The sequence below is a fragment of the Zootoca vivipara genome, chromosome 3 (genome assembly GCF_963506605.1).
Source record: "Zootoca vivipara chromosome 3, rZooViv1.1, whole genome shotgun sequence".
NCBI classification, from domain to species: domain Eukaryota; kingdom Metazoa; phylum Chordata; class Lepidosauria; order Squamata; family Lacertidae; genus Zootoca; species Zootoca vivipara.
In genome coordinates, this window is record NC_083278.1 from 95355357 (window position 1) to 95381231 (window position 25875).

At 40.7% G+C, this 25875-nt stretch overlaps 1 protein-coding gene across 1 annotated transcript; it reads left to right on the forward strand.

Moving 5' to 3' along the window:
- Nucleotides 1–6: 6 nt before the first annotated feature.
- NSL1 (NSL1 component of MIS12 kinetochore complex) lies at nt 7–25818 on the forward strand. The gene is made up of 6 exons (XM_035111290.2): nt 7–269; nt 3451–3529; nt 6259–6389; nt 9193–9247; nt 20535–20602; nt 21840–25818. Exons 1-6 carry the CDS (start codon nt 87–89, stop codon nt 22086–22088), a joined length of 765 nt encoding a protein of 254 aa, XP_034967181.1. The 5' UTR covers nt 7–86; the 3' UTR covers nt 22089–25818.
- Nucleotides 25819–25875: the final 57 nt, after the last annotated feature.

The following is a 25875-nucleotide window of genomic DNA, read 5'->3' on the forward strand; positions in this document are numbered from 1 at the left end:
CTTAGCACTGCTTCCGGGTGAGGGAGTGAGATAAAAAAAAATCAACGAACGGTTTCTCCGAGAGAGCGGGAAAAAGACAGGCCGAGATGGAGGAGGCGCCGCCGCGGCCGCCGGCTGCTGCTTCCCCTCGGGACTGCCGGGTGCGGTGCTGCTCGCGGCTCCAGACGGCCGAGGTCCTGGACTACTGCGAGCCTTTCGTGCGGAAGCTCGGGGAGGGCCAGCCGGTGGAGGCAGAGAGCTTGGAGCAGGCCGTGGGGGAAGCGATCTGGGTAAGGGCGGCCGGGAAGGGAGAGGCCTACACGCCCCCCTCCCCAACAACCGTAGCTTTCTGGGTTTCGGGCGGCGCGGGTTACCCTGTTTCTAAGGCGTACCAGATCCAGAATAATTTATCTCCATTGCGTGTCACTGAATTGCTTGTGGAGCCTTGTTCTGTGGTGCTAAGATGTTTGGTGCAATAATTTCTTTCTTTTTAAAAAAAACTATTACTTTTCTATATATACTGTAATAAAGTTTATTTATTTATTTATTCTCCCTTTCTCCCTTTTTGACCTGACTCTGGGGGTCAAGGCGGCTTTAAGATAAAAGAGAAACAGATCGTTGCAATACAAACATCACAGCACCAGCCGTTTCCTTAAATATAATTTTAAATGCAGTAAACCACAACAGCAGCTAGCCTTGTCATTTTTGGGGGTGGGAACAGGGGAAGCATATCGGCAGCTTAAAATTAGAACCATGACTTAGATGCATATTAAAGGCTCCGATCCTATAAGTCTCTCCAGGTGTTTCCTTTGGTCTGAGGCAGTGCTGTTTTTCTAGAAAAAGAAGAACTCTCCATGAACTCACTCATTCTCCTAGAATGGCAATGGTGCCCACCTGAGAGGTACTGGAACTGAGTTCCAGTGAGTTCTGGCTGGAAAAAAAGCCCTGATCTGAGCAGGTTGTCTTGATTTATTGTTTCTCATCTCATAGATGAATGGATGCCAGGTGTAAAAGTATAGAGGACTCATCTTGACTCTGGCAAGGGACTGAGGTGCTGTCCTTGGTACTTGTCAAATAGATTTCCAGGGCAAACAGGTTAGAGACCAGGACCTTTGATGCTGATCATAAGGCGCTAGAAGGCTCATGTGGGTGAAGGTGGCCTTTTAAGGTTAACCCAATATATAACATTAATTCTGAAAATGAATGAAGTTATAATTCAGTGGTTGAAGTTTCATGAAATTTTCATGGTTCCAGGATCTGGTGAAAATAGTGATAATATAGATGGCTATTGTATGATTCTTTTTTAAAATTGCTTTTTCTAAATGTTTAAAATTGTTCACATACAGCGTATTACAGTGAAAGTATACATGTTTATTTGGAAGTTCAATTGTGGCTTAGTAGGCTACTTTAGGAGTGCAGCCTTTGTGATTCTTGCAGCAGATGTATTGACTAGGCCAGTATTATCGCCATATTACAGGGTTGTATTCTTTCTCATCAAAGTGAACTGAAGTATGTTATAGTCTAAAAAAGGGGGGGGGTTAAAATAGACTTTTAAACCATAAATGATGGAGACTACCTTGTGCCTTAAAAATAGAGCTGAGCATTACCTTTGCATGGAGATGAGGACCATTCCTGCCTTGGCATCCTTGTTTTTGTAACCCGAGAAAGGCAGGAAAAGCACAAACTTATCAAGCTTTTTTTGCGGGGAGGGGAAGCATTTGGCCTGATGGTTAAAAATTGCCTAGGCATGGTATATGTGCTGAGTCTCAGGCTGTTGAAGTAACAGTAGCATGATTTGCATGTACCTTTATACCACAGTTTAAAATAAACTATGGTTTAATTTGAAAAGCAGTGGAATGGTCCCCCTCCCCATATACTGTATAGACCACACCTATAGCACACACAGTCTCACACATACACACTTTGACACATACAAACATACACACACATATCTCTCTCACACGCACACACACAGAGAGAAATACTGCCTTTTGCTTTTCACAGAATGTTTTGTGAAGATTAAAATGAGGTGTTTTCTACCCCCCCCCCAATCATCTAGCTTCAGCTTTAAACAAACAACAGTTTCCCAAGTTTGGATGCAACAATCCAAATGTTACTTCAGCTGAAATAGTCACATATTTTTTCTGTGTTTACTTCTGTCTCCACTTCTCTCCGCTGTTTCCCCTAAATTTTTCCCCCTTAACCCATGTAAAGGCACTGTTTGCATTTTTTGGCTCCAACATGTTTTGGGTCATTCTTCTGAGTCTGCATGAATTGGTCATAAAAAGGATGTGAAATATATTCCCTGCTCATCCAGAGCCCTTCTTACCCGTTTATTAAGGCCTTTTCCTATGGCACCATTGGCCTGTTGTTGAGGGATGCTCTGTGACAGACATCCTCGCTTAGGATGGGTGCTGGGAAACATGGCTACTATTTATGTGTGTTTGTTGGTTCAATCCCTCTCTGTAGTCCCATAGCAGAGGTTTTGTATTATCGGTTTGTGGAAGCATGCTTGTGAAGGGGACTCTGTGACCACTCAGTCCTTGCCCAGAAGAACTAAGAAAGAATGAGGAACTTTTAAAACAAAACAGGAACTTTATTTGTTTACACATAAAGAGATTATAGCTTAGTGGGTACTTTTGCAAGGCACAATACTTTGTTTCCAATAGACACTCTTAACAGAGATGGTTAATAACTATCTTAACACTTTCATCCTGTAACTGGGCAGAGAAATTCTTTCTGTCCACAAAACACTTCCTGCTTTTCCTATACACTCATACCTCGGGTTGCATCCGCTGTGGGTTGCGTTCTTTCAGGATACGAATGCGGCAGACCCAGAAGTGTTTACTTCTGGGTTCCGCCGCGTCCGCAGAAGCAGTCTGCGCACTTCATGCATGCGCAAAAGCAGTCTGTGCGCTTCACGCACGCACAGAAGCGCACTTTCGCGCATGCACTCTATCGCTGCTCAGGTTGCAGACTTTTCGGGGTGCGAACGGCACCCCGGAATGGATTGGGTCAGCAACCCGAGGTACCACTGTAGTCCCAACCTTCCCCTCAGGTGGGTCTTTGTGTGCCCACAGATAATATCTGTCTGTTTCCACTGCCAGATAAAATCTAAGTCCACTCAAATAGCCAGAGACTCTTTCTGCCCACTGAAACAGAAAGTCCCTAACCTGAAATCCAGGTCCCTGTCCCTATTCCACATCTATTCCACACTCTCCTGAGTGGCTGAACTACTAGCCATCTCCCACTAGTTGTTGGGTCACCAGGAGGTAGACCCAAGGCCTGTCCATCACAGCCTCTGTCTCCAGAGTGATATGAGCCAGCTTTTCTCCATAGCTGGCTACTTTATGCTACACAGAAGTAGGAAAAAAGGTGACAGAATAAGGTAGTTTATTGAGTGTTATATTGCATCAGTACAGTAGATGAATTAGCATTTTTAAGAGTTCTGATGTTTACATTTTTCTACAGAACTTCAAAACAGCTGTACAAGAGAATATTACTGTTAACGGACTCCCATGGCAGGAGTCATCAGATGATCCTCAAAATGGTATGTGAACTTTTGAAAATATTTTTCTTATTTCTGTGCTAACTTACTTATGTTTTAGTCTTCTGCCTATGAACCCCAACAAATGTATGGACAGAGGGCATCTACAGGTGCCTTTTAATGTACCAGCCCTCTGGCGAATAGACGTTTGGTTGTGGCAACCGCAACCCAGGTTTAAGGTGCTGGCACCTAGCTTAAATATCTGAGTTTCTAACATTGGTTGAGAACCATATTTTTAGGTGAGGCGAAAGGGTATGTGTAAGCTGACGCACTTCAAAAACAACTTTTTATAGTTTTTAAGTGTACCTGAAGCAGTATGAACATCTGCAGGGAAGTTGCGTTAATTTTTGTGTGTGCAATTGCTGAATCTTTTGATATTCCTTTTATTACCAATTGTACAATGCAATGTTAACAACAACAACAACAACAACAAGAAAGAAGAAGAAGAAGAAGAAGAAGAAGAAGAAGAAGAAGAAGAAGAAGAAGAAGAAGAAGAAGAAGAAGAAGAAGAAGAAGAAGAAGTAGTTTGGGTTTTTAAAAAATATTGTCAGGTTTTGTTATTACTATATTTGGACTATTTGTAGGACTAAAAAAGCCCCTGAAACTTCCTTTTCCCAGGATTTTCTTTTTTTGGTGTTACCATGTTTGTCCAGCAGAGGATGCTCAAAATACATCCTTGGCAGTAGCAGTGCCTCTATTTAAGAGGGATAGCCAAGTTAGTCTTTTTGCAGCAAAATCAACAAAAAGTCTTGTGGCATCTAAAAGACGAAAAAGCTATTTATGCCACAGGTTTGTGAACTAGAGGAAGTAGATTCTAACTTATATAATAATAAATGCTCTTTGTGCTTTATGCATCTTCCTTACCTAGAAGCTGGTCTGTTAGCCATTTCTGTAGGCAGTCATTTTGCAAATAATTTTAATTTTTGAGTAAATCTTCTAAATTAGTTGCCTAGTTTTTAGAATGGAAGTATGGCTAAATGTTTTGCTGTCTTAATTTAATCACTCATTGCTATGAACCTGCTACCACCTGTTGGGAAAACAAGAAATAACCATAGCTAAAAACTTTGCTGTCACTAGGTGTGTTGTTGTTTTTAATGCAACTTACTTTGATGGCATCTCCCTTTTGAAGCTGTTGTTTTCTAGTCAGAAGAGGTAGAAAGCCTTCTGTTCCAGTTCCCTCACCACCCCAATTAGCAGTTACAACATTGCGGTAGTTGTGAACTGCAACTTTAACTGTACTTAAAGTTGCCCAATTCAACAACTTGGCGTATCCATCTTCTCTGGTCCTTCTCCGCTTTATACTGTGCTGATCAGATCAAACCTAGAGTACTGTTTCTAGTTCTGGGTGCCACAGTTTCAAGGAGGGCATTGACAATTTGGAGTGTTCTCAGTGGAGGGCAACCAAGATGGTGAAGGCTCTGGAAACCAAATCCTTATGAGGAGCAGTTGAAATGATTCATTATGTTTAGCCTGAAGAGGAGAAGATGAAGGGGTGCAGAGGAGACATGCATGACAGCAGTCTTTCAAACATTTGACGAGTTGTCATGCAGAAGGCAATGCTCTACCTCCACAGTTGGAGATAGTAATGCTTCTGAATGCCAGTTGCTGAAAGCAGCAGGAGGGGAGGGTGCCCTTGTGTTCAGGTCCAGCTTGTGTGCTTACCACAGGCATCTGGTGAGCCATTGTGAGAATAGTATGCTGGACTAAATGGACCTGATCCAGCAGGATCTTTTGATGTTCTTTAGATGGAGCAGAATTGCATCTTTGCTCCAAAGCACAGGACTAGAACCAATGGGTGGTAATTTTAGGGAAGCAGATTTCTGCTGCATGTTAGTAGAACCTTTCTCAGAGTAGTTTAACAGTGTGCAAAAGCTGTTCAGCAATGGGACAGGCCACCTTGAGAGGTGATGGACTATCCCAGGGATTGCCAACTCCCAAGAGCAGGGCTGGCTCTAGGTAGAGTCCCGGTGGCGCCGGGCTGGTAGGCAGGCAAAGCCGCGCGGAAGCCATGCTGCGCGCTGCGAGGGTGGGGGCGCCGGAGCGATCTCCGGCCCTCAGCGCCAGGGCACCCGACCTGCTCGAGACTGCCCTGCCCAAGAGGCTGCGATCTACTCACAGAGTTAAAATCCAGCAGTGATCTACCTCCTTTGGGGGGGGGGTTCAGGTCAAAGTTGTTGAGCTTTTTTAGGGAGGAGAGCACCGTTTTTGGGGGGTGCAGGGCTAAAATGTTGAGCTTTTATAAGGAGGCCAAAGTTGTTGAGCTTCTTTGGGGGGAGCCAGTGATCTACCACAGTTGTCCAGTGATCTACCGGTAGATCACGATCTACCTGTTGGATGTGCCTGGACTATCCTACTCTGGAAGTATCTGAGCTGAGCCTAAAGAGCCAACTGTCAGGGATGTCTCCTGCATTGAGCAAGTAGTTGGACTGTTCGACCTGCATCCCTTCCAACTCTATGATTCATAGTTCCACATATTCCTGATCAAGATGGAGTCGAGTATAATACATCTTTCAATTGTTAGTTCTTACCTGGTAACTGAAGATAACCTTGTGTTTCTCAGGGAATGGGGTGGGGTGATACCTTAGCCATGCATTTCTCAAAGCTCCTTGGGATTTTTAGGACCACTGGGCTTGGATGAAACATGTTTTGTTGAGATATTGCAAGCAAGACTTTCACATAGATTGTCCGAATAATTTTACATACTGTATATTCATATCTATCTTGTGAATTAGATACGGATATCAAACTCCTTGAAGATCAGCTTGATGAGGTAATAGTGAAGGTGGCTTCCAAACGCAATCAGTATCCCAGAGAAATTCAAGTGCATGTGGTCCAAGCACTTAAAAGAAAGCAAGAGTTATTGGTGAGTGTCCTTAATTCTTAGTTCACTTGAAAAAGCTTTATGCATTTCAAAAGAAGAATGTTGTTCATCTGTTGCTTATGAGCAGGCCAGCAGATACTTTTGAATGTTAGAAAGAAAACGTAAATTCTAGCTTTTAGACTACTTGAATTCCTCTCCCTTAATTTCAGTGTACTCCAGTTAGGGAGATCGTGCCAACAATTGCTGTGAGGATTTATGAAGTTTGTGCTGTACACACTTGCCCTACAAACGTATTTTAGAATAATACCTTTAAAACAAAAATGCAAGTATTTTTGTACCACCAGAATATGTTAAATGCTTCTTGAAAAATAATGCTCTACTGATATCAAGTGTGAAGTGACACTTCTTTTGGTACACATAAGGCCAAAGATTTGGTTTAGCATGTCCAGGATATGGTTACAATTAATTTCTCTTTCTCTGCATCTTCTTGGGGCACATCAGTCCTTCTATCCTGAGTCTAATTTTTAAAAGTGCAAAGTGTATAAACATTAGTTCCAATTTTGCCATTGAGTGCTGAGTTGAATCCTTAAATTGAAGGTATTGGTGAGTGTCACAGTGGCCGGAGTGGACTACTTCAGAGTAACGACGCTACGCAGCTCTGCATTTTATTCTTTTATTGGTGCTGCGTATTTACAGTGCTTAAGTCATTGCTATTTACACGGAGTGATGTGGTCAGTCGGTTTCAGAACCTCCTAATGGCTTTTGGCGCGTCTTTCTCCAACACAAAAGCTTTGGCAGACCCATCCTCTTTCCCCTCCTCTTTCTGCGTAATTCCGGAGTTGGGGGGATGGGTCTCCCGCCCTTATTCGCCCCTTCCTGTCCCACCTGGGACCCTGGCTCCTCTACCTTGCCTGAGCCTCGGACACGACTTCCTGCTTCCCCACTGGAATCGGAACTCTCTCTGCTTCCCCCTGTGCTCGGGGATTGGCTTGAACTCAGGAGGGGAGGGACTTCGCGATATCCCCTGTCCCTCACAGTGAGTTATAAACAGTATCTGATTCTGCTCCTTGCACTCATCCTGCAGTTTTTCCACTGGTGAGCATGTTTGGCTAAATGTTGCTCTCAAGAATGTATCTATTGAAATACCATCAAATTTAAGTTTACCAGATGTACCTAATAATGAATAGATAGATCCTCGTTGCACTGTGTCTTCTGTTCCTTACGGTTTCCCTGCTGCAACTATTTTAACCTCTCAGATGCCAGCTGTGTGCAAGCTACTTTACAGTAAAGAAAAGTTGAGCATCGCTTTCCCAGTTTCCACTCTGTATATGTTGATGTTGTTGTTGTTTAGTCATGTCCGACTCTTTGTGACCCCATGGACCATAGCACTCTGTGTGTATAGATACATATATATAATTTAATCAGCACATGTTGTAAGCTCAGATTCTGTGTGCCTCTTACACCAGGCTCTAATCATACTGCTATACTGTGAGCACAAACAGTGTGTATGAGATAGTGCACAACTGTGTTGTCAAATCTTGGTGATCAAGAAGTGATCTGTGGGACAGAAAAGATGTCTGCACTGGTTCTCTGATTTTTATTTTAAGAGAGAAGGAGGTGGCACCTTCCACTGTTGGAGGCAGAATGCCTCCGAATGAATACCACTTGCCAAGAAACACAAGTGGGGAAAGTGATCGTGATCTCAGGTCCTGCTTATGGGCTTCCCATGGGCATCTGATTGGCCACTGTGAGAAGAGGATTCTGTTGGCCTGTTCAGCAGGCTGCTCTTAACATTCACTTAGTTTTTTGTGCCACTTCCGAAGCCTAGCAGCAGAGGGCAGTGTTTGGTCATTCTAAATTGCATTAGAATTTGAAAATGCAATTGTTTGATACAAAAAATAAATAAATAATTCCTTCCAGTAGCACCTTAGAGACCAACGAAGTTTGTCATAGGTATGAGCTTTCGTGTGCATGCACACTTCTTCAGATACACTGAAACAGAAGTCACTAGACCCTTATGTATAGTCAGAAGGTGGGGAGGGGTATTACTCAGAAGGGTGGTGGGAATGGGTGATTGGCTGATAGGAGTGGTAAACCTGTTGACAACTGTTAACGACTGTTATTGACTGCAATTGGTCTTGCAGGAAAAAGCAAGGGGTGAAATGGCTAAATAAAGCTTTATCATGTATAATGAGATAAGAATCCAATGTCCTTATTCAGACCAGGTCTCTCCATGGTTTTAAGCTTGGTAATGAGTTGCAATTCAGCAACTTCTCTTTCCAGTCTGTTTCTGAAATTTTTCTGTAATAAGACAGCTACCTTGAGATCTTGTATAGAATGTCCTGGGAGACTGAAGTGTTCTCCTACCAGTAGGACTTTGGATTCTTACATAAGGGTCTGGTGACTTCTGTTTCAGTGTATCTGAAGAAGTGTGCATGCACATGAAAGCTCATACCAATGACTAACTTAGTTGGTCTCTAAGGTGCCACTGGAAGGATTTTTTTATTTATTTTTTGTTTCGACTACGTCAGACCAACACGGCTACCTACCTGTAACAATTGTTTGATAGTTCAGATGAAAATGTCAAGTGTATTATCACTGCAGTATTTAGGCAGCCTAGGAAAATGGATCTGCTTTTGGTAGTTCTTTGTACTGGAACAAGAATGCTGGATGCTACTGGATAATCCTACTGCATGCCTATCAGAATGAATTCAATTCTCCATTCTCCATACAAAAAATCAGGCACTCTCAGTTATGAATGATGTCCTGTTATGAGCTTAATAAAACTCAAAGCAAACCAAATACTTTGCGATGGAGGTTTTAATTAATATATTTGTTCATACAGGGCTGCTGTCGACCTCTTGCGAATCATCAAGAGATAAAAGCAGAACCTTCTCAAGGTAATTGTTTGAAATGATGAAATTATAGTTTAATGCTAGCCTGAAAATGTCACCATTGCAAAAATAAATAAAAAATGCTTCACTTTTTCATATTCTCGACAGTTACAATTTAAAACACATACCGCTCTGTTCACTCTTTTTCCAGATAGCCATGTTAATCTATGGCTGAAAAAACAGTGCAAATAGCACATTTATTATGGCATAAGCTTCATGGACTAGAGTCCACATCATTTTTATTTGTATCGTCTTTATTTGGTTAGAATACACACATACATACATAAGATCAAGAAAGAGAAATAAAAGGTTAGAACAAAAAGGAGAAAAAGAAGTGAGAGAGAGAAAAGTGAAAAAATAGACACGGCGTACAAAACCACAATTTACAGTCATATGAATTCATTTATCAAATTTCTAAATAAAGAAAACTTCCAATTCTTCGCATTGTGTTTGTGTTTTTCTTTTTCTTTTTCTTCGATGTATGAAGTGTTATCCTAAACTGGCAGGCATATACAGGTGAAACTCGGAAAATTAGAATATCATTGAAAAGTGCATTTATTTCAGTAATGCAACTTACTAGTTTTTATTTTTCTTTTAATTTTTACAAATGCTTTCTTTTGGAAATTCCACAGTAATAAAACAAATAGTTACAATAATACAAAAATAATCATCACTATTACATTTCATTAATTACATTCCATTTATAATTGACCCGCCTAACGACAAATAATTACAATTACAACAAATAAAGGCTTGACATATCTTGCTTTGCATGTCATGCATCTATCTCATATATTGGTTTCACCTTTTAAGTTGCATTACTGAAATAAATGCACTTTTCGACGATATTCTAATTTTCCGAGTTTCACCTGTATACACATAGCTGTAGGGGTTTTTGTTTTTCTCTTTGCCTGTATGTGTGTGCACCTGCCAGTTTAGCTGGTACACCTGACTTGGACTCTAGTCCATGAAGCTAATGCCGTAATAAATACGTTAAGTCACTAAAGCCTTTTTGTTTATTCTTTGTGGGCAGTAGTGGCTTTGTTTAAATATTTTAATTTATTTAAATGTTTGGGAAACCATCTCTTTGTGGTTTTTACTGTGCTAAGCTCCTTAGAGGCTGTGGTAATTGTTGTTAGTATTATAATAATATTTATATCCCACCTTTTTCCTTGACAGGGACTCAAGGCGGCTTATAGCTAAAATAGAAATAGCTAAAAACATAGATAAAAAGCAATCATTAAAAACAATTAAACATTAATAGAATATATATACTATATAGTGTGTGTGTGTGTGTGTGTGTGTGTGTGTATCTGTGTGTGTATAGACAGATGGATATGGATACATAGATACCTCATGTTACGTTTGCTTCATGTTACGTTTTTTCAGATTGCGTCCCGCGGCGACCCGGAAGTACCGGAAAGGGTTCCTTCCGGGTTTCACCACTCACACATGCACAGTAGCACTAAATCGCGCTTTGCGCGTGCACACAAGCGCCAGATCGCACTGCGCACCTGTGCAGATACAGCGCTTCAGGTTGCGGGCTTTTCACGTTGCGAACGGGCCTCCGGAACGGATCCTGTTCACAACCAGAGGTACCACTGTATTTGACATACAGATCATTACAATAAAAACACCATAGCACCAGCCCTTTCTGGACTCCAACTTTGAATTGTGCCCAGAAACACACTGGGGTCCAGTGGAGCAATTGTAACAAGGGAGTTCTATGGCACCTAAAACCAGCCCCAGTCAGCAATTTGGCTGCAGCTCTTGACTACTGTTCCAGTGCAGTCATTCTGCCCCTTTTTTCTAGCCCATGTGCCATTCTTCAGAGGCACGGCTTTTCATTTCAAAACTCTTCAAGTGGGGCACTAAACGCAGGCTAGGAGCATAGCAGTCTCTGCCTTATGCCAGGCCGAATTCTTTGTCCGCTTACTTGGTCTACTTACTGACAGCAACTTCCCCATCACCTTCTACTTGTTCTGGGATTCTCAGCATTGAGTCTGGGATGTCCGGACATTGCATGTGAAGCATTGTGGTACCACTGAGCTACAATCTATCTCCTTGGTTAGTAGATTGTGTGTGAATTCTGGTTAGTAGACGGTGTGAATTCTGCCACCCCAGCATGTGATTATCATTAACACTTTGTTAAACACACTCTTAATTTAGACCAGGGGTTCTCAAACTTTTTTCTCTGGCCAGAGAATAAAAAATTGCTCGCCCCACACCAAAAAATTTTATTGATAAGAAATGCATTGGAAAACAAAAAGAAACAACTCCTAGCAGTGCTTTATTTGTAAAAAAGAACACAACTACTTCATAACATGATCATGGGGCATCCAGAAAGTATAGAACAATGCAGCTACATAAGAACATGAATCATTCCCAATATATAATTATAAACAAGCTTATTACATATGTACCTTAAGTATACAAACTCCATGAGAGGCTTGAGCTGTTTTCCCCCGGGTAATCTCATTTAGATTAGGTCTAATTTGAGACAAACTCACTCTCATCTTCTCATCAACACAAAGAAGCCTTTCTCTTTTCTGATCTTTCATATTTGTCAGATTTGAAAATCCCTGTTCACAACAAGTTAGTCATGGAGAACTGTAGAAGAATAGCCAATGCTGTTGAATAATGGCATGGATACTGTTTCGGGTCATATAGTCATACAACACTGAAATGTTTAAATGTTTCTTTGATTGTCCTTGAATCTTCTCGCCACCCTTGCCATCCTCTCCTGCCACACCATGCCCTTTGAGAACCTCTGATTTAGTCGAATATAAAGTTTTTTCCATCAAATTTGGGTTGAGTTCTGGTGACATTTTTTCTGGCTTAGGGGAGCTGCTGCTTCCTGTGCAAAGTAACCCCCCCCCCCGGGCAATATCTGGCTTTGGGTGCATTTGTGCTAGCAAGTTGCACATGTTTCCAGAGGTTCCCTGCAAACTGCATTAATCCTGCAAACTGCACCTCACTGGGTGACTTGAGGCAAGACACTTTGTCTCTTACCAGTAAAAAGTCAATATTAATGATTTAATTTGCAAAGTATTGTAAGGATGAGTATTTATAAGAATTGTAAATAACTTTCAAAATGAAAAGAACTATAAATATGTTTTAGTAACAAACTTGAGTCCTTTTTTTTTACATATCACAGACAGTGCCGAGCAGTGAGTGCTTCTTAACTTTGTGTCTTAGCAGAGCAGAAATACAAATTACTAACAAAAAATATCGTACAGAATTATGCACTGTGTTCAAAGTGTTTATTTGCATAGTTTCTGGGATGTTCATGCATCCCTGTTTAGTAACTGGTGGCCAGAAACCAAAGATATTTAGATTACTCACTACCTCTCATTTCCTTTTTTCATTTCCCTGTGTTTTGAAAGCCATGAACGTATTTCTGTTACTAAATATCAAGCACCTTTAATATACTATCAAGTAACAATCTCTCCAGCATATTATATCATATAGGAACTTGTTGGACTAGATCAGTTCAGATTATTCAGTTCTCTGTGTTCAAAAGAGGCCAGGTGGATGCCTCTGAGAGGCTCACAACCTTTAGTTGTTTGTACTAAACTTGTACTCCAGTCTCTAGCTGAGATAGACAGGTACTTCAGTCTCTGCTGCGCAAGAATGTCCAGCACCCAACTCTTTAAAAATAGTAGCAACAAAATGAACCCTCGCACACTCTGCTGCTACCCTAAGTTATATATTGCTAAAATGAAGAAAGCTTGAGATAACAAGGAGTGGATTTCTGTCTGGTAGCAGTGGAAGATTTATTCAGTTCTGGTACTCACAACAAATTGTTTTGTTCTACATTATTCAATTTTGCTCCAGCTTTAAGTATGTGGATCTTGGGGTGCTAGTAAAATACCAAGTACCGGTAGATCTTGTAAGCCTGAAGTATGCCCACTGCTGCTCTAGCGTGCTGCTGCTCCTTTCATTAGTGGTCCCACTTTTCAGATTGAAAACTGAGGCAAAGAAGGATTTTTATTTTATTTTATTGAATTTACATACTGCCCTATACCTGGAGGTCTCAAGGTGGTTCACAGAATAAAATCAAAATATAAAACCACAAAATACATAATCAAAATAAAAACAACAACCCAATACGCCCCCAAAACCCCACATTTTAAAAGGGCATTTTTGTTGTTGTTCAGTTGTTTCCGACTCTTCATGACCCCATGGACCAGAGCACGCCAGGCACTCCTGTCTTCCACTGCCTCCTGCAGTTTGGTCAGACTCATGTTCGTAGCTTCGAGAACACTGTCCAACCATCTCGTCCTCTGTCGTCCCCTTCTCCTTGTGTCCTCAATCTTTCCCAACATCAGGGTCTTTTCCAATGATTCTTCTCTTCTCATGAGGTGGCCAAAGTATTGGAGCCTCAGCTTCACGATCTGTCCTTCCAGGGAGCACTCAGGGCTGATTTCCTTCAGAATGGGTAGGTTTGATCTTCTTGCAGTCCATGGGACTCTCAAGAGTCTCCTCCAGCACCATAATTCAAAAGCATCAATTCTTCGGCGATCAGCCTTCTTTATGGTCCAGCTCTCACTTCCATACATCACTACTGGGAAAACCATAGCTTTAACTATATGGACCTTTAATGGATTGTTATATACAACATGAAATTCTTTTATTATATCCTTATCTAATTCTGTATATCCTTTAAGCTATTTTACCTTTTAATTGTAAATCAAATTGTGCGCGTTTCTGTTCTTGTTTTATTATGTCTATGAGCTTAAAGCTGAAATAAAGTGATTTGGATTTGGATTTGGATATATGGACTTTGTCGGCAAGGTGATGTCTCTGCTTTTTAAGATGCTGTCTAGGTTTGTCATTGCTTTTCTCCCAAGAAGCAGGCAAATCAACCAATGGCCTGGTTAAAAAGGAATGTTTTTGCCTGGCGCCAAAGGTGTATAAGTTCATTCAAAGGGCTCGTGGGTGAGCTGGAATTTGTAACGTACAACATGCCTTGAGGATATCATGTAAATGACATTGTACAGGAGTAGTTTATTGAGGAGCAGGAGGGACAGAGAAAAATAATGGAGATAGAGGCAGGGGTAAATGGATGAAGAATGGGTATATGTTTCAGATGAAGGGTTTGAAGGTGGTAAGAGTAGTGGCGTCATGCAGGTGTTCTATGAGACAGCTGAAGCTGCTGTAACTAGAGCAAAAGTATGAAGATCATGGACAGGACTGTATTCTCCCACATAAATTCTGGGGTGCAAAAACCATGCAATCCTGGCCCTCCTGCCCAATTCACAGAGAACAATCAGAAGATGTGAGCTGACCTAGTAGGGCACTCCAACTCTGTGGCAACCTCCCAGATGCTTGGAGCCATTCCGTCAAACCTCTCCAGTAACTGCTGCTGTCTTCTGGCTCAAAACCTGTGGGGAAGTGTGGCACACTTGCCCACAAGGTCACTACTTTGTATTGTCCTATCGAGACTCCTTATTGGAAAACCATTGTACCTTTCAACAAGGGTTCACAGGCGAACGCTCCTTAGGGTGGCTTTTATTCCCACATAGGTTTTTTTAAAAAATATTTTTTTAAATATTTATTAAGTTTCCATTTTAGTAATCCAATAAAAACCACATTAAAACATTCCAAATTGCAGTACAACCAAAAAAGCCAAATATAAATGCCAAATTATATAACTTTGGGTGACTTCCCATGCTCTGAATTTCACGAAGTGCTGATCATCTAACATCACATTGCATTTCTTAGTCAATAAACCATTCCGATGTGTTTTGAAAGCCATGAACGTATTTCTGTTACTAAATATCAAGCACCTTTAATATACTATCAAGTAACAATCTCTCCAGCATATTATATCATATAGGAACTTGTTGGACTAGATCAGTTCAGATTATTCAGTTCTCTGTGTTCAAAAGAGGCCAGGTGGATGCCTCTGAGAGGCTCACAACCTTTAGTTGTTTGTACTAAACTTGTACTCCAGTCTCTAGCTGAGATAGACAGGTACTTCAGTCTCTGCTGCGCAAGAATGTCCAGCACCCAACTCTTTAAAAATAGTAGCAACAAAATGAACCCTCGCACACTCTGCTGCTACCCTAAGTTATATATTGCTAAAATGAAGAAAGCTTGAGATAACAAGGAGTGGATTTCTGTCTGGTAGCAGTGGAAGATTTATTCAGTTCTGGTACTCACAACAAATTGTTTTGTTCTACATTATTCAATTTTGCTCCAGCTTTAAGTATGTGGATCTTGGGGTGCTAGTAAAATACCAAGTACCGGTAGATCTTGTAAGCCTGAAGTATGCCCACTGCTGCTCTAGCGTGCTGCTGCTCCTTTCATTAGTGGTCCCACTTTTCAGATTGAAAACTGAGGCAAAGAAGGATTTTTATTTTATTTTATTGAATTTACATACTGCCCTATACCTGGAGGTCTCAAGGTGGTTCACAGAATAAAATCAAAATATAAAACCACAAAATACATAATCAAAATAAAAACAACAACCCAATACGCCCCCAAAACCCCACATTTTAAAAGGGCATTTTTGTTGTTGTTCAGTTGTTTCCGACTCTTCATGACCCCATGGACCAGAGCACGCCAGGCACTCCTGTCTTCCACTGCCTCCTGCAGTTTGGTCAGACTCATGTTCGTAGCTTCGAGAACACTGTCCAACCATCTCGTCCTCTGTCGTCCCCTTCTCCTTGTGTCCTCAATCTTTCCCAACATCAGGGTCTTTTCCAATGATTCTTCTCTTCTCATGAGGTGGCCAAAGTATTGGAGCCTCAGCTTCACGATCTGTCCTTCCAGGGAGCACTCAGGGCTGATTTCCTTCAGAATGGGTAGGTTTGATCTTCTTGCAGTCCATGGGACTCTCAAGAGTCTCCTCCAGCACCATAATTCAAAAGCATCAATTCTTCGGCGATCAGCCTTCTTTATGGTCCAGCTCTCACTTCCATACATCACTACTGGGAAAACCATAGCTTTAACTATATGGACCTTTAATGGATTGTTATATACAACATGAAATTCTTTTATTATATCCTTATCTAATTCTGTATATCCTTTAAGCTATTTTACCTTTTAATTGTAAATCAAATTGTGCGCGTTTCTGTTCTTGTTTTATTATGTCTATGAGCTTAAAGCTGAAATAAAGTGATTTGGATTTGGATTTGGATATATGGACTTTGTCGGCAAGGTGATGTCTCTGCTTTTTAAGATGCTGTCTAGGTTTGTCATTGCTTTTCTCCCAAGAAGCAGGCAAATCAACCAATGGCCTGGTTAAAAAGGAATGTTTTTGCCTGGCGCCAAAGGTGTATAAGTTCATTCAAAGGGCTCGTGGGTGAGCTGGAATTTGTAACGTACAACATGCCTTGAGGATATCATGTAAATGACATTGTACAGGAGTAGTTTATTGAGGAGCAGGAGGGACAGAGAAAAATAATGGAGATAGAGGCAGGGGTAAATGGATGAAGAATGGGTATATGTTTCAGATGAAGGGTTTGAAGGTGGTAAGAGTAGTGGCGTCATGCAGGTGTTCTATGAGACAGCTGAAGCTGCTGTAACTAGAGCAAAAGTATGAAGATCATGGACAGGACTGTATTCTCCCACATAAATTCTGGGGTGCAAAAACCATGCAATCCTGGCCCTCCTGCCCAATTCACAGAGAACAATCAGAAGATGTGAGCTGACCTAGTAGGGCACTCCAACTCTGTGGCAACCTCCCAGATGCTTGGAGCCATTCCGTCAAACCTCTCCAGTAACTGCTGCTGTCTTCTGGCTCAAAACCTGTGGGGAAGTGTGGCACACTTGCCCACAAGGTCACTACTTTGTATTGTCCTATCGAGACTCCTTATTGGAAAACCATTGTACCTTTCAACAAGGGTTCACAGGCGAACGCTCCTTAGGGTGGCTTTTATTCCCACATAGGTTTTTTTAAAAAATATTTTTTTAAATATTTATTAAGTTTCCATTTTAGTAATCCAATAAAAACCACATTAAAACATTCCAAATTGCAGTACAACCAAAAAAGCCAAATATAAATGCCAAATTATATAACTTTGGGTGACTTCCCATGCTCTGAATTTCACGAAGTGCTGATCATCTAACATCACATTGCATTTCTTAGTCAATAAACCATTCCGATGTTAATCCTTCAGTTAATTTAATTCCCACATAGATCATGTCCTGTCTGCCTTCTCCACTACTAGTGGACTGCAGGCTGTCTTTATAAGTTTCCTACTCCTGGTATTCTTTCTTGAGTGAAGTGTTACCTTTGTGTCAATTCTTTGTGTGTTTGCACTTTTAATGTATGGGAAAGTACTCAAGGAGTCATTTCTAGCTAATTTCATTTTCTTTTTATAATATCAACTTTTTAAAATGCTTTTAACATAATCACCACATTTCTTATAATTTCTTATTTCTTACTGAGTTTGACCCAACAGTGAAAGTCCTTGTTTTGCAGCAGGTGGGATTTCCACTTCTTTGTTTCTGGCTTAGCTTTTTTTCACTTGCTAAGTTTCTGTTGACAGGAAAGCATGTAGTTGTAACTTCACAAAGTGAAAACTAGGGCTGAGCTGGAACTTCTTGCATGCTTTTGCTTTTGCTGAGGTCAGCTGAGTGAGCTGTTCAGTCCCCTAGCTAGCTGGGAAACGGCCAAATCGCTTGGGGAGTCTTGCGGCACGAACATTTTTTTTCATGAGCCTGTTCATGGATTCAGAGAAATGGTCCACCCTGTTGAAAGGGCAAGATTCAACACAATAATGCACCAAATCCACAAAATGCAGCTGAGGGCCTTTAAGAAAAGAGCCCATTGCAATTATGGCAATCGTCTTGATTTCTGTTGAACAGGGCAGCTGTTATCCACAAAGCAGCAAGCGCACAGGCTTACGTTTGCCTGCAAAGAAAACTGCAAAGATTTGCCCTCTCGAGGGGTTTGTGTGAAATCCGTTTGTCTCCCAGTTGACAATGCAAATGTTGTTGCTTAGTGTCCTGGGCTGCAGCCGATGGCTGTATTTCGGGGGTTGTTTTGTGATGATTGCCCCTTCTCTTTACCACAATCTCTGCCACTTCGAGGATGCCTCGCCAGCATTTGCTCACAGAACTGCTCTCGCAAGTTACTCTGTGAATTGGGAAAGGGTATTCATGAGTCAGAGCTGATTCACATTTTGTGCAGCAAACGTGTTTGCAGCAATTAACAACATTAAGTGTGAAGTGTGTATTTGTAAACACTCAGCAGACATGTGCTGAGGAACTTCTGTAGATCAGAGTTCCCAGCACCTGTTCACCTCAAGTCAGCGAGCTTACAACACGCGTCTGTGCTTTAGGAGGCTTCCTGATGCAAACACACTTTCCACATAATGTAAAAAGCAAGCTGACCCAATACTGCAAATGTGGCATGAGTGGGGCAATCTGATTTGCATAAATTGCATTGCTAGTAGAAATAAGTCTCTTAGCCCTGGCTCATAGCTTTAGGAACCAATACCTGATTCTCCAGGGGCTTGCTTACATGACTTCTCTCTGCCTGAGTGAAATCATGTCAGGGGGCTTTTGCAAGAATTGTATTTGCCTTGCTCATATGTTACGTGGGGCTACCTTTGAAGGTGACCCAGAAACTACAACTAATACAGAATGTGGTGACTTGGAGCAGCCGCCGAGACCACATAACTCCGGTCTTGAAAACCTACATTGGCTCCCAGTACGTTTCCGAGCACAATTCAAAGTGTTGGTGCTGACCTTTAAAGCCCTAAACGGCCTCGGTCCAGTATACCTGAAGGAGCGTCTCCTCCCCCATCGTTCAACCTGGTCACTGAAGTCCAGCTCCAAGGGCCTTCTGGCGGTTCCCTCACTGTGAATTTACAGGAACCAGGCCGAGGGCCTTCTCGGTAGTGGCACCCGCCCTGTGGAACACCCTCCCATCAGGTGTCAAGGAAATAAACAGCTACCTGACTTTTAGAAGACATCTGAAGGCAGCCCTGTTTAGGGAAGTTTTTAATGACTGGTGTATTTTTAATCCTTTGTTGGAAGCCACCCAGAGTGGCTGGGGAAACCCAGCCAGATGGCCGGGGTAGAAATAATAAATTATTTTATTTTATTTTATTTACCAGCACAGTGGTAACAGGCCACTTCACAGGGGAATTTGGAACATTGCATGGGTTGAATGCTCTCTGGGACACAAGTTATTTTATGCATTATTCAGTTTTCTCCTATGCACACGATTTGAGTTTAGGTCCTCTGTGCCTGTTATGTGTTGTACATGTTGTAATTTTGCACTTATAAATGATCTCTAGTAATGAAAAAAACCAACCATAATTGTGAAGCAGTCTTTACAATTGTGTTGTATTGCAGGTAGACATTTAGTGGAACTCAATTAACATTCCCCCCTTTTCAATCTTAAAACCTTTAAATAAATAAAGGTTACACTAGAGTTGGATTAAGCAGCTTTGTGTTTATGGCAAGGAAAGTATGATTTCAGGTAGGAAGTAAGCAACCTAGATTTATAACATGACAGTTTAATATCACAGGCTTGACTCAGAGAATCTTTGCGGAGGGTTTTCAAATAGCAAGCAAAACCAAAGGACTGATAGCAAGCAAGCAAGCAAACCTTATATTGTTATTATGCCTAATCTTGTAAATAAACCCACATAATTTATTAACCCATAAAAACTTGAATCAACCCACCTGTCCACATTGTACTTATGCTAGTCATTTGTGATTCGTGACTATGAGGAGTCTGTAATGTTTCCCTGTCTGGTCAACTGGAAATGATAGTTACTTATCACAGATAGCCATTGTACAAGCATGCTTTCATTTATATATATATTTTATATATTACATTTTAAGACAGCTCTTCATCCAAGGAGTCCAGGCTCTCTCTGTGTCCATTGTATCCTCACAGCAACCAGGTGAGATACTGTGACCAGCTAAAGGATACATAGTCAACTTCATGGCTCAACTCAAATCTCCCTGGTCTAGTACAACTCTAGAACCACTATATCACATTGTTTCCTTACTTATGTGCTGGGTGAATAGGAGTTTGCTCAATTTCAAGAGATGCATCCTGTACATGTTCATGGATTTTTTTCTCTTAAATTGTTGGCTAATCTGGCCAATGTACAAAGATCACTGCTGAAACCTATTCGGTACCATTCCTTCATGCTAGAAACTTTTGATGCTTTCTCATTGAAATAAAGTATTTTAAAATGATGTGAAATAGTGGAGACTACCTGTAATAGTGCTCTTGTAATCCTTTTTTTGTACTTTGTTGTGGGCAATGAATTTTCTCTCCCTTTATAGGATATGAAATCATTTTGTTTCTTTGCAGATTCTCGTATGGCCGACTTGAGGCTTTCAACAAAAACTGCATCCAGGGACATTGGAGAGTCGTTTAAGGTGAGATCTGGAAGGGGAAGCAAGAGCGACACAATCAGCTGGGAGCATTTATACTTATTTTCAGACACTGCCATAGAACAGTGCTGAAGCAGAAACCTAGTAAATAAAACGGATCTCTTTAATTATTATATACAAATCTGTCATTTTATTAGGTAAGGTAAGATTGTTCATTTGGACACAACTGAGCTAAGGTAGAAGGCTTCAAAATTCTCTGAGTTTCAGGGAGACAACTTTATTTTATTAATTTCCTGCAGCAGTTTCTAGTACTCCAAAATGGCCCTGTTCTCCCTGCTGCATTTAGCATTTCAGCTAGACACTAAAGGTGTCTTAGCTCCTTGGGATTTACTGTCCCCATGTTCATTGCTGGCCTGGTAGGTTTATGAGTGAGTTCATTTGCATGGTAATTATGTCCTCCTGTGGGTCCCCTCTATCATTAGTAAACCACTAGTCCTATATTTTTTACGTGGGATAAATTAAAAAGTATGTGCTTTCAGCTTCAGTCTTCTTCATGTATGCTCTTATGTATTGGACATTTAGTATTGATAACAGACAGGATAACAAATAGAAACTAAAATAAAAAAATTCCTTCAGTAGCACCTTAAAGACCAACTAAGTTTTTATTTTGGTATGAGCTTTCGTGTGCATGCACACTTCTTCAGAAACTAAATTAAGAAACTAAATTAACTCCCTTCTGGCTTAGCTCTTTGCCACTAAACAGTGGGTGAAATATAATTTGTAGGAGGTGAAATGGAATTTACATGTCTTGGGTTGTATCCAACCTAAGTTTTTTTCAAAGTAGACACTGAAATTAATGAGCCTAAATTAATAGATACCATTAATGTAACTGAGTCTACTTGGAGTAGGAATAACATTGGATACAAGCCGTTTGTCTTCGAGCACTGAACATTTTGAGCGGAGTTTTATAGCAGGGCCTCTTTATGCTCTTGTTGTTTGACCATGGTATAGTGCAGTGTGGGAATTAAGATACATTATTAAGGTAATGGGGTCAACGATTAAAGTAGGCTATCGTTTTTGCAACTCTAGAAGATGTGAAATATCATTCTTTTGAGCCTTGTAAATGAATGCTGAAATTGTGGATCAGTATTAATGAAGGTTTTGGCATTCATGGCGGGCGAGTTAATCTTTGAAATCTGACTGTTGTTGAGTTTGCAGTACTGCAATTCACAATTGTTCCTTTTTCACTAACTTAAAACCTGTTCTGTTCTCCCCACCCCAGGCTCTGTCATCCCTTGTAGAAAAAGCAGAGGGTTTTTCAGAAGCATTGTCTATGCAACCAACTTTGGGATTGTGCAAATTCCATCAAGAAATCTGTTCTGGCTCAGAAGTGAAAAAGCCGGATAACATTGAAGTCAAAGATCTTTTGTCGCAAGTGGAAGTCACACCCTTAGAAAGTGGTACCAGTAATTCCTTGCTACTGAAAAAAAAGAGACGAACTCATTCCCCACAGAAACGCTACCCACTTTGAGCAGGGGTAATTAATCTTGATACATGAAAACTTTTTTGTGGGGGACTACTGTGTAGTCTCCCCTGCCTCCAAATCTGTCCACATAAACATAGACTGGTTCGCAAAAGCATCAATAGTGATGTCCCCTGGAATCCATACCACCAAACCGCTTTTATCTGGAAGTTACAGAGTTTTGTTGCTGGGTCCTCTCAAATAGCTCTGAATACTTCGCTGGACCATTTCTTACTAATTTTGAGCATTGTTCTTTGAAACCTGAGGCTGCTATACCTTTGCTGTATTATAGCAGACTGATTCAGCTACAACATCTTGAGTTGCTTACAACTTCTGAATGGCTAGGAATCTCCAGGGCATATGTGCAGGATGCTGTGCTCTAGGAAAGCTTAGTTCAAGCAGAAGACTCCATGCCATGGGGAGCAAAGAAGAAAGCTAAAACAAAACAAAACCCTGCTGCATGCAAATGTCCAAGTATTTTGGCATTAAAGGGCTGGTGGATCACAGCAACAGTTTGCAATTGTGTATCAGTATTGCTTCAGAGTATAGCTTATTTGTACATGTTTGTTGCGGACATCAGGAGATAGGTGCAGGCTGAACTGGGTGTTTGGTTGCAGAATCAGTCTCCACTAAACATCTAGGAAATGATGGGGAAGGGTCCAATTTGGAGGTTGGCAGGAGTGTTTAAGCCATTCCATACCTGCTGCTTCTCCTCTGCATTACTTTTCCCAACTGCTTTTCTGCTAGCTACAGAACTAATGCATTGAGGATTCCTGCTGGGCAAAGGTTGTGTAGGGGACGAATAGCAAGTGAGGAAAGGACTAAGGGTCTTCTGTTGCATGTCCACCATTTCTTCCTTCCAAAACTGTTTAAATGTTTAATGGCAAAGCAGGTACCAAAACATAGGTCTGCCACCAGATATGTTGTTTTGTCCTGAAAAGTAACCTGGAGTATATGCAACATTTGGAATTGTAAGGGAATTCTTGGCTTGCATGTATTGTGACATCTTGAGACAGTGTTTATTATGGTGTGTATACATCTGGCGTTAACCTTCTTATGGTCTCTCGAGTACTGCCCTCATCTGTACCTCAAGAGTACAAGGTGTTAGGATTACTAATCCATGTAGTAGATTGAAAATGTTTAGATCACAATATAAATCTAAAATTCTCATAAATTAATTTTGAGCCATGCTGCTTTTCTGTCAAACTTGCCAGTACATCTATGTTTTCCGTTCTCACAAAAAGAGATGGCCTCTTTTAGGGGTCTCTTTAAAACACAGTGCCTGATCATAGATGGTGCTTGCTTGATGGGCAGTTCGACTGCTGATCTCCTAAAGCCAGAGGGGAATGTACTTTTGAGTTGCATCTGCCTACCGAAAGGAGTGGAGTGAGCTGAAACAGAATTGTTTGTTCTGAATCTGGCAGCGTATATTCAAGGAGAGCTGTAAATTTTGAATTTGAGGGTATAGGACTTGTATGCTGCTTGCTTTGCCACAGAATGCTTGGTCAGTGTTTACATTAGTAAATACATTACTACATTCTTACGTAGCTTCCCCCCATCTGTGAAATTCCCACGGAATTAATATATGTACAGTTTAAAACAAGACTACATTTGTGAGGCTTATTTATGAAGTACCTAAATCATTGTTATTATCAGGCATTGTTTTCTTTTTTCCTAGTTGAAATTTACTGAGAATTTCATTTTTTCCTGAAAACGGGGGGAAATGCTTGCCTCAATGTTAATTATTGTGGGGTGAATCTAGCTAAGTCATATTTGGAGTAGACTCATTAAATCAGTGGATTTAACCTAACCATGTTTATTTCAATGGGTTTACTCTAAATATGACCTAGTTGAAGTCCATCCTGTTTCTTTAAAAAAATATTCATTAAACAGTCTGAAGCAAAGGACCATGGCCAAAATACTAGCAGTGATATCTAAATGGTTGATAGTCATTAGACATGTCCATTAATGTCAATAGGTCTCCTCTTAAGTATGTCTAACATACTTAACATCACCCTATAAACATATTTAACTCTGCTCTTGAAATTCTATTTTTAAAGATTGTGCTAGTGGAATAGGCCTTGCACAGTGAACATGTACACTTGCCTTGTCTCCTTTGTAAAATGTATATTTGTATATAAAATACAATTTTTTGTATACCACATTCATCAAAACGAAATTTCTGGATTTATGCTCAATTTTTGGCTTGCTTTACCAGTTTTTTTGCAAAGCAGTTCTGAGTCATGTTTTCAAAACAGCTGCAATTCAAGTGTGTCTGAAATGCAATACGCAGTAGGACTTGGTGCTACTTTTTTGCATAAAGAAATTGTCATTATAAATTAGGAAATGGATAGTCAGGATCCAAACAACTGCAAACTAGTTATGCATATACAAGGTGGCTGGCTTGAGTTTCCCTTCCCTCAATACCACATGGAAAATCTCTTTTGAAATGGAGCTCTGTCCAAAACAGTTTTAGAGAACAGGGGTCTGCTGATCAGAGCAAAACTTACCAAGCATCCCTTAAAGTAGATATTAAAAACCCAGCCATGTTTCAAATCCACCCATTATAAAGTTTTACATTTGGAAGAACTTTGAGCGTTTAAAACACACTTTCAGTACCGACCAGTCCTGTCATTACACAGATAAGAGTAGTATGGTAGTTTCCCTCGTCGTAATTTCTCTTGTCCGTAATTTCATTAATAATATATTGTTTTGTGTGGTTTGGTTTGGGACCTGTATTTGGTAGTCTAGGTGCTTTTCTTTGTTCTTGTCTTTCTGCAATTAGGAGAAATAATTACTTATTCTGATTCGGTTTCCAAAGTGCCTAAAACAAAACAACTTGGGGTCCAATCGTAGTTGTGTGCCCATTCATTTTGAAAACGAGCAGTATGACTTGTCAGTATCTCTGACATGATGAAGATGTCCCTCATCTGTGCATAAAATTAGTATTATAACCTGAACAGTTCCATCTCATGATACCATCTGCACAGCACAAGACTTTTGGTTTCTCTTCACTTGGATTAATCTTAGATCTCAGCCGTAGTCTCTATAGAAGGTGTCAAATGCCATTGAGAATAATTCTAATACAGTAATATTGAGTTCCTTTCAAGTGCCAACACAGTGAACAAGAATTGGTTGAATTACATGTAGGTTTTCCAGTGGCTGTACATGGAGACATTCAGAAACGCCCCCACCTCAGTGTACCCATTTCTCCAAAACAAACTAACAGAAACCTCCACAATGCTTAAACATGTTCAGGCAGTCCAGTGCTATTTTTCTAGAAAAGCAGGTGCCAGAACTCACTATGAACACCTCCCTCGTTAGAATGGCAATGGTGCCCAACTGAGAGGTGCCAAAAATGAGTTACTGTGAGTTCCCTCTGGGAAAAAAAAGTCCTGACACAGTCTATGCTTAAAGCATGAAAAAGAAAAACAGGAAAACAGTCCCCATCCTCACTAATCCCCCTGGATCACAACGCACTATTTCACCATGCATCCCAAAGCATCCAAGTAAGAATTGGGCAGACCAAAGCCCTACACCACCTAACAGACTTCTACAAGCATGGCAATCCCATACCAAAGTAGCTGTCTTATTACAAAAGAATTTCAGAAACAGACTGGAAAGAGAAGTTGCTGAACTGCAACTTATTACCAAGCTTAAAACCATGGAGAGACCTGGTCTGAATAAAGACATTGGATTCTGATCTCATTATACATGATAAAGCTATTTTTAGCCATCTCATCCCTTGCTTTTTCCTGTAAGACAAATTGCAGTCGTTAACAGTCATCAACGAGTT

Excerpts from the sequence above, each read along its gene's own strand:
- NSL1 (XM_035111290.2), top strand. The coding sequence starts at position 87 with ATGGAGGAGGCGCCGCCGCGGCCGCCGGCTGCTGCTTCCCCTCGGGAC. Across the intron at positions 270-3,450 it reads CCGTGGGGGAAGCGATCTGG|AACTTCAAAACAGCTGTACA; the intron begins GTAAGGGCGGCC and ends ATTTTTCTACAG. Across the intron at positions 6,390-9,192 it reads AAAGAAAGCAAGAGTTATTG|GGCTGCTGTCGACCTCTTGC; the intron begins GTGAGTGTCCTT and ends TTGTTCATACAG.